Consider the following 9,786-nt stretch of genomic DNA (forward strand, 5'->3'; position numbering starts at 1 on the left):
GAATAGATATATCTTTTGAGTTTAAATTAACTACGTATACCACTAGCGGATCTATTTCTATGTTAATATCAGAGAATAAAAGTAATAAAATACGCTACAAGTGCACCATTTTAGAATATAAATTGTTCAAATTTTCACCAAACTCTGAGGGAGGGGCGAATGTCAAGTGGTTATGTCCCTAAGTTACGCCCCCTCTTAGGTCAATTCCTGGATCAGACCCTGTGCACTTTTGTTATACTATTAAGAATAAACTACTTATCGTAAATTTATCAGACGGGTTTCGTTCGATTTGGTCAATTGGTGCAAAATCTTCTTAATGTAAAGTTAAGGTAGACTGTTACCCGATCCGCTTTAAACCTCTACTACAACGCATACTGGTTTCTATTTATAGCGATGATGATCAGTTCGCACTAGAGTAAACTTCATTGAAAGATATTTTGTCTCAGGCTGTTTAATACTATTTGTGATTTAACTCTACAGTGAGTGTCTCGCGCATTTAATATAAAGTATAGAGTGTGTGATAATCCTCATATCGACTCTATTTAAACTCACTTGACTATCTTCATTGATACTGTTCAGCAGGCCAATCCTATGAAAGCGCTCTAATTCTACGTCATTGCACGTGTTACGATATTAGTCACATCGATAGTCGCTCCATGGACATTTCAAAATAACATTTATTATTGAATGGAAGAAATTCACCATGTATTGGAATAAAAGGGATATAATATTTTCCGTTTCAGTTATTTGTTTTATTTTAATTGAGGAAACAAAATCGAACGAAATACAGTGTAATGCTCAAGATAATTACCGCTGGAAAAGTAAATTGAAAAAATGTGTTAGGTGTAGAGACTGCCCATCAGGAAAGGCTCGTAACTTTACAGAAGAGGTAAACTATATACTTGATGTTTATTTTTATCAATTATTTATTACCAGTATGCACCAGTCAATTGTAACCACGGTCCCCAGGTTCGGGGGTATACCCGGGGAAATGGGCCGTGGTTTTACCTTCCAGGTGACCCCGCAGTGCCGGGTGAATGCGGTGGTTTTGTCTTCGCGCCAAATATAGCGGGGAATGGGCTTTACCTAGAGTCCCTGGGGTGCGGGGCATTTGGTAGGGGTTTCAACATCAGTTTGTTCCCGCCCGGGCTTGAATGGACCGAAAGTCAAAGTATCCGCTATTCCCCGGACCTGGGGGCCGTGGTTACAATTGACTGGTGCATTATTGCCAATTATATTTTAACATAATAGGAATGTGCATCACCTTTTAAAGCACGGTAACTTTAGTTATAAGAATCAGGTTATTTTTTCATCACTACGATGATACTGTCCATCATTGTTGTTGTGGTTCTTGTGGTTGTTTTGTAGTAGTGGTGGTAGTAGTAATACTAATCGTAGTAGTAGTCCAATGTATAATTTTCCTTGTCATATAAAGGTTATTCCATGAAGAAAAATGACAATTTGGACAATTTCGTTTTAGTACACCGGCAAAAGGGGTCTGCATGGTGATGAAGAGTGTTTAAAGTGCCACAAGTGTGGTGATGGCTATTATGTTCACATACCGGAATTTGGAGGTATTCCGGGTACATGCGTTACATGCTCATCAAGCTGCGCAGACAGGAACCGCCTCATGGAACAAGAGTGCGGCAAAGATAGTAACTGGCGCTGCGGAGGATGCATATTTAGGTAAAAAAAAACTTAGTCACTGAAACTGAAGTTAGTCTCATTCACGAATCTCTTCTGATCAAAACATGGCATGTAATCTTGTCAAAATAGTTGTATTTAAACTTAAACGCTTGAATTCAAGTAAAATTCATTTGGTTGCTTATTGAACAATATACGAATATTGTATATATAATGTTTGGTGCATTTATATTTTAGGTATACAGATTACGGTGCATCTAATACAGACCTCCCTTGCTATATTCGAAAGGAATATACCCAATCAACCACAAATTTACCTGGTAAAGTTCTACAGTTCTATGTTGTTGTTTTTTTCAACGACATTCAATGCCCATTGTTTTTTTAAAGTGAGGTTTATTTTTTAATTAACATCTGTTTTGTATTATCTTTATATTCTGAGATTCTTGTGATGACGTATTAGAATCTGACGTCAATATATACGAGAGCTGATCTCACAGTTCGTCGTAATTATATAATGTTATTAAATCAATAACAATACATAAATTTATTTATATGTAGTTAAGTGAGTGTTTGATATTATTTTTTTTCTGAACCGATTTTCGTTGACTTTCAGAATCTAATAACAGCTCAACAAAAGTTCCACCAGAAAACGACACGAACGCTGTGATGGTACTTCTTGCCTGTGTCGGAATGACTATTTTCATATTTGCTGTCTTAAGCGTTCTCTGTGTCCGACATATGAGAAGAAGTAGGTTGTAAATTCTCAGTCCTTTAGCATGATATGACCTTATGGTACAATGTGTCGATGCATTTCCTAATAGCTAATTTAGAAACACTAAATTTGGCCAAGTCGATGTACTTACATTGGTCATTATCAATCAGTATGCTACTATGTAACTGCAAATGGTCATGGTAGTATCAAATGAAAACATAACATTAAGCCTACTATATATTGATATAATTATATACATAAATTGCAGGTAAACTAACTACGCCTGTAAATGACTTGGAAGTTAGGAACCAAGACAAATACATTCAAATTCATCAACACGACAACGACATTGAGTGTGACTGTGCAGGAGATGTCGATTCTGGAAGAATTGGTTTTAAATTAGCACATTACGAAAATTCCGACGAGAGGGTTCGAGCCGAGTTGTTATCCAATAGAGGACAAAGGGGACAGGAGCTGTCGAATCCATTATCGGGGACAGAAACCTTTGGTACGATTTCATTCGAACGCGATAATGCACATGTCTTACATGTTTGATAGATTTAAAATGTAGTATTGATGTTTAGTCCTATTGCTTTTTAGTTTTCCTGAAGATTCAAGCCGTTGCTATTATTTGATACAGCTCTTTTCATTACGGTATGTTTCATCTGTAAAACAACAACCACTTTATGTTTCACTTCATTAAATATCACGTATTGCTCATTTATGTCTATGTTTGTACTATTTTACAGACAATCTTCACAAAGTATGCAAACAGCTATCAGAATATTGGAGTTCAACGAGAAAAAGACAACAAGTTTGTGAATGTATCCTAGACACGTCTTGTGAGAAGTGTGAACAGCTTTTACACTATGTGGAAGACGTTTCTCTCATGGATAAGGGAGTTTTGCTCAAAGACATATCTGGTGAAATTTGTCACGACCCTTTAGACCTTTTTAAAGCATTGGGCGTAAAAGACTCTGACATTTACAGTTTAGATGATGACAGAAATCGCAATGTCGATCAAATACCTCAAAGTGAATTTATTTATAGGGTATTAAAAAAATGGGTCGAGGTTAACGCGGGAAATGCTAGATTACATGATTTAATTAAAGCACTATGTAAAGGAAGGTTTCATACAATCAACGAAAACATGTTTGAAGATGATCGTTATAATTATATTACACTTCAGGACTCATTTCCTTCAAACTGTTAAACAATAATTAGAATGTACTGTTTAAACACATGTGATATTTTACTTGCTCATATATTATTATTAGTGTGTGCATATTTCGTCATTTGTCATTATGTGATAAAGCTGGCTTGACAAAATAGCTATGTGCCCTTTTTTAACTGTTTTATTCGACACAATATGTGTCTATGGTGAAACCCCACTTCAGGTGTTTTGTTACTGTTTTCTCTGAATAAAACGTAAAAAAATAAAATTCCTTGTTTGAATCTTGAGGACGTGCACTATGATAAGTACTACACCACTGTCGTATCGATATGCTGTCGTTTACCGAGGCAAGACTATCAATTCAAAATAATACATAAATTGTTGTGTATAGAGGTTTCTGTAAGTAAATATAAAACGTCCATTATGTTTCAAAAGGAATATTTAATTCATAAATAACTATAAAGAAAACTCCGTCGATTGATAAAACGCTTTAAATAACGAGTCGATACATGCATTCATGAACAGCTGACTCAAAGTACATTTAATACTACGTGCAATTTAAGCTATTCGTTAAATACTGCCAAACTGTCGAGAAATGAGATAATCATATTGCTGTGACAAGAGTAATATGTCCGGGGATGTTGTTTGAGAGTAATGTATTTTCGATGGTGCTGTTTGTAGTCATTTTAGTGTTATATCCCGAGGCTTAAACTTATTCATGCCACTGAAGTGATAACATGTTTCCATACATTTGACGTTTGTAAAACCGTTTTATGTGATATTGACTTATAGTCGGAAATAAACCGTACGTTACATCACGGTATATTAATATAGATTAAAATGGATTGTTCTAGATTTGGAATTATTCTAGTGTACCTGCAATTGTTGGGAAACCACATGTCACGCCACATTATTAAATGAAAACATTCGCGCCACAACAACTTGGGTTATAAGATGTGGTGTTTAGTACTCCTGGTTGTTGAATTGGTACTCAAAGTGAATAGTGTGGATATTTGTAGAACCATCGATAATACTTTCTGGGAAGAAAGCAAACAGAAATGTTTATCATGTGGACCTTGTTCTTATGGAACTGCAAGAAATGTTAACGCCAAGGTTAGTAAGATGTTATTTACTTTTCTGGTTATTTTTTATTCGGACCTCCAGACAAAACAATTCAAAAGAAATATCATCACGTAACAAAAACAAATGAAGGCCTTATTTGCTTATTCGTGAAAAGGCATGGGAATCACTGATATGACATCAATCGGTGTAAGTGTGGAAATTATGAATTACTAAATTAAATCGACCGGCTGGTTTCTTGAGAAGCGTTTATCGCAAAAATGAATACTTATGAGTAATGATATCATTATGTAATCTTGTCAACTCGTTATCGGTAAACACTTTCAGTTCATTGTAACAGATTGTATTTGTATTTTTACTCCAATTCATTTCAAATACCGAAGCTGACGGGTTACGGTAATGAACGGGTATTAAAGTCTATAAATCTGGGAACGCGGTAATTTGCTCCAATAACGTTATGTGGCTAAGTACAATTAAACACAATCATATAAGTATAGATCAATGCGTGTGGTTTTCTCGTTCACAGTATACGGGTCCCACTGGACCACATGGAGACGAACAATGTTTACCTTGTCGGAAGTGTACGAATGGTTACTATGTCCACAAGCCAGAGTACGGCAATATCCCTGCAGCGTGCACTTTATGCTCAACAGACTGTGCTTCACGACACAGATATACGGAAGAGACGTGTAATACTCGTCACAACTGGAAGTGCGGCGGGTGTTTACTTGGGTAAGATACATAACATTGAGAATCGACCATCGTGTAAGTTTTTTGCTACTGAGCTTGTTTCTGTAGCTTTTTGCATAAATAAGTTCAATGAAAACCAACATTTCAGTTCAGAAGAAATGCCAAAACGTGGTCATCAAGTATATACAGAAAAATATATAGCGAAACAATGACAAAAGTTTTTGTTTTATTCCAGATACGCCGATGAATCAGGAAATACCGACATTCCATGCTTGAAGCCACCAAACACGAAAATTGAAGAAGTTACTAAATTTCCTTTTAAAAAATCCACTATAGGTAAAGACAAAAAGCGAGTTGCCTTCGTTAATTATAAATATAGTTCATTATACCGTGTTTTGTAAAGTGTCTTTTTGAGCAAAACATAAAAGATGTAAATTAATTCATGCAAATACTATTAGGTTGCCATATATCAAAAACTGATTGTAAGCGTTTCAAAGTACAAGTATATTAATGATAATGAAAATGATTAATTGTTTGCAACATTTATTTACAGAATCCGTCCGACGATCTGACCTTGCCATGAGCGCCCAAGCGAAGAGTACTATGAAAGAGACACCACATGTCGGGCTTTACTTCGCCATTGTTATATCATGCTTGGTCATAATGCTTGTGATATCCATAATAGTCATCCATAGACGTAAGACGAACAGGCACTCCAGAGCACGTAATATATCTTACCTTTTTGACTTTCCACAATCACTGCGGTAAATAAATTTATCTTTATCTTATTTTTAATGAGGAAACGATCTGGTCGAATGGCTCATACCTATGCTCTTTGACAAACCATGTTTTGTTTTTTTAGGAACCATGCCAGACTATTCGCAAATAAATTCTGGAATCGAGACCGACGGCCCATTGGAAAGGAGGAATGATAACCATTTAAATGTCGGGCAATTAAATGAACCCGAGGGACCATCCCTTCGTAGATTACCCAATATACATACATCTTACACTCGATCAAATATTGAGCGAGGACGGGCGCACCTTCCTAGTTCACCGATAAACAACTTTGGTATTTCAAAATTTAAGCATTTGATAAAGCAATTATCTTTTAGAAAGTCATTTACAAATGATAGTTTGCATACATATTTACAAGTTTATAAGATAATTCGTTAAATATATACATTGTTTATGAGTTAGGTATATACATATATAGATATTAAAGCTAGATAAAATGTTCTATTTTGTAGTTAAACGATTGTGCGGTTGCACCGCCAGTGATTGCAAAAACTGCGGTGATTTATTATCCAGTAAGAATGTGGTCGTAACCGGAGAGATGATTCTGAAAATATCTAGGGAAATATGTCATGACTGCATAAACGTCTTTAAAGAACTTGGCGTCAGTGACGCAGACGTTTACAATATCGACAACGACAGGACCAGGGATCCACAAAACATTCCCCAATCAGATGTTATATATAAGTGTTTCGCTCGGTGGTTACAAATTAAAGGAGTAGACGCGAGGCTTCATGATTTAACGCGTGCCTTATGTAGATCTGACTTCCATAAAGTAAACGACTTTATCTCCTCTGATATGGCCCCTCATGATAACTACTGTGAAATAAACCTTGGTGCAGTGGGCCCCGACTCGCAATCACAGTAGACATGACATTGTGTCAGGCATTATTAGAATACAAATATCTTAATAAATGTATATTATTTTCGGTAAAGTTTTCCCCGAAAATATTTTAAATAATCGTGTGGTTTTTAACTAATGTTAGACGCAGATTATAAAACAAGATGCCTTTTGTGTCTGTTGGTGTTCTATAAATATGTAGAATGAAATATGAAAAGTTTCTTTTGTGGTTTGTTTTGTAAGTTTATTTTACTCAAATACAACTGTTATCATTGTTGCACGGCTCTTGTTTCAGACACTACACCTTACATTGGGTGATGCAGAAGGCATTAAGCGACATTTACTTATATAAGGTTTAGATACACTTTGGAATTAATCCAACACATAATTCGTCTCCACCCAATTTCAATGGTCTCAAACAAATCCTTGCCAATCCCTGCTGTGACATTATATCATGGTTGAGGATTGTTCAAATGTATAAGCTTCTCAGGGGATTGCCCATATGCAAATGTTATTGATATAACAGTTTTCAGGTCGCTTATAAATAAAAGAAGTCGTGATAAAGTTTGAATGAAGTTAAATCAAGAATTTTGACATTTTTTTTTGTATGTATTTTTATTGTAACTTGGTGTATCGTGCACACAATGGGTTGACGAAAGGGGATTTTTTCCTGCTCAGCAGTTAAAATTGCGATTTGATATGCATGTACCTTATATACTCATCCTTATTAAATGTGTGAAACGAAAACGATAATTTAAAGGTATTAATGTTCCGACGTTTGTAATTGCAAAGCGATTTGAGCAAAACGTTTCTTAAACATAAAAGCAGTGTAAGTCATAACTTCTCATGGCTATCGGTTAAGTTTAAAACACGTAAATACTAAATACTGGCATTTTCAACTTAAAAAAACATGAGTTCAGCTTATAAAAACGGGGTCAAATAGTATCGACATGTTAAACAGGACGTTTAATTATCCCCCGCCGAATTTGAAGATTTCGGGAGGGGGATATTGTTTTGGCGTTGTCCGTCCGTCATTCCATCCGTCCTTCAGTTCGTCCGTCCGTCAGTTCGTCCGTCCGTCCGGTACCATATTTTGGTAGGCATTGATAAGAAAATGTTCAAACTTGGTCAGAATGTTCCCCTTGATCAATTCTCGAATATTAGGAACACACTATAGACAATCTAATATTCATGAAACTTAATCAGACTGCTTTCCTTGATTGTTGTTTAACAGTTCGAAACTGGGTCACATGGGGTCAAAAACTAAGTCACTAGGTAAAATCTTAGAAAAATCTTTGGAATATACTAGAGGCATTATACATGGTCAAATATTGATAAAACTTAATCAGAATGTTTTCCTTGATGAACTCTTGGTCGTCAATAAAACTTGGTCACATATGATCGAAAATTAGGTCACTAGGTCAAATCTTAGAAAAATCTTGTTCGGAACCATATCCTGGTAATGATTGGACAAGTTATGTTCAAAATTGGTCTTGATGTACCCCTTGATAAAATATGGACCACTTCAAATAATTGGGTCACATGGGGTCTAAAACTAGGTCACTAGGTCAAATCTTAGAAAAATCTTTGGAACATGCTAGAGACATTATACAAAGTCAAATATTCATAAAACTTAATCAGAATGTTTTTCTTGATGAAATCTTGGACTTTTATAAAACTGGGGCACAATGATTTTTGTCCGGAATGGAAATGATTGGTCGGATTATGTTCAAACATGGTCAGAATGTTCTTTTGGGTTAAATTTCGACTGTGTTTTAAAAGTGGGTCATATGGGTCATAAACAAGGTCAATAGGTCAAATCTTAGGAAAAATATATTGGGAACACACTAGAGGCAATCTAATATACATGAAACTTAATCAGACTGTTTTCCTCGATTGTTGTTGAACAGCTCGAAACTGGGGGTCAGAAACCAGGTGAAATCTTTGAAAAATTGTGTCCCGAACCATACATTGGTATTGAATAGTCAGTTGTGTTCAAATTTGGTCAGAATGCGTGCCTTAATGAAATATTATAAGAGAGTTAAAATTGGTCACATGGGGTTAAAAACTAGGTCACTAGGTCATATCTTACAGAAAGCTTGGGAACACTCTAGAGGCAATACATCTGCTCTAACTTCCATGAAACTTAATCAGAATGTTTGCCTCGATGTAATCTTGGAATAGTTTGAAACTAGTAGGTCATATGGGGTCAAAAATGAGGTCATTGGGTCAAATCTTTAAAAAAAACTTGTGGACACTCTAGATGCTATATTTTTTGCAATATATCTGGATCAATCTTCAAGAAACTTGATCAGAATGTTTGCCTTGATGAAATCTTAGATTAGTTTGGAACTGAGTAACATGGAGTCATAAACTAGGTTTCTTGGTCAATTCTAAATGCTACATTATATACAATATTTCTTTTATTTCAAATAGTTGCAATCAAACTCAAACTCATATATGTATATTTCACCAACAATTGATTTCCATTCCTTGACTAAGCCCAATCAGGCGGGGGATATCAATTCAACGAATTTGCTTGTGTGTGTTTTTTACGAGCTATACCTTCATGACATTTACATTATAACCTCAACCCTCCTGGTCGCAAAAATTGTTGGTCCAAAGATCGTAATTCCCACCTGCAGTGATTGTTTTTTGCATTGCCCTAAAACTCAGTTGGTCGGACAGTAGTTTCAGATATTCTTGAACTTACTTAGTGATGATCGAATCAAAAAACATAAGTCGGGTTATTTAAATAATACTGCATTAACTTGTTGTTAGTGGAGCTATGAAGCTAAAGAAAGTGTTTCTTGGTGCTGTTGTTGTTTTCGTCGTCGTTGTTGTTGCTGC

At 35.6% G+C, this 9,786-nt stretch overlaps 1 protein-coding gene across 3 annotated transcripts; it reads left to right on the forward strand.

Moving 5' to 3' along the window:
- The first annotated feature begins 143 nt into the window (after positions 1 to 143).
- LOC128228247 (uncharacterized) lies at positions 144 to 7,156 on the forward strand. Of its 3 annotated transcripts, none has more exons than XM_052939430.1 (6): positions 144 to 889; positions 5,137 to 5,342; positions 5,536 to 5,636; positions 5,854 to 6,024; positions 6,163 to 6,372; positions 6,551 to 7,156. In XM_052939430.1, the coding sequence occupies exons 1-6, from the start codon at positions 704 to 706 to the stop codon at positions 6,961 to 6,963; spliced, it is 1,287 nt and encodes a 428-aa protein (XP_052795390.1). In that variant the 5' UTR covers positions 144 to 703; the 3' UTR covers positions 6,964 to 7,156. The 3 variants fall into 3 exon arrangements, with proteins under 3 accessions (XP_052795390.1, XP_052795388.1, XP_052795389.1); XM_052939428.1 differs by lacking the exons at positions 5,137 to 5,342; positions 5,536 to 5,636; positions 5,854 to 6,024; positions 6,163 to 6,372; positions 6,551 to 7,156 and adding exons at positions 1,481 to 1,686; positions 1,882 to 1,964; positions 2,258 to 2,392; positions 2,625 to 2,864; positions 3,106 to 3,798 and having other exon boundaries at positions 384 to 889; XM_052939429.1 differs by lacking the exon at positions 144 to 889 and adding an exon at positions 4,055 to 4,643.
- Positions 7,157 to 9,786: the final 2,630 nt, after the last annotated feature.

Source organism: Mya arenaria, chromosome 3 (genome assembly GCF_026914265.1).
Source record: "Mya arenaria isolate MELC-2E11 chromosome 3, ASM2691426v1".
Classification (NCBI taxonomy): Eukaryota; Metazoa; Mollusca; class Bivalvia; order Myida; family Myidae; genus Mya; species Mya arenaria.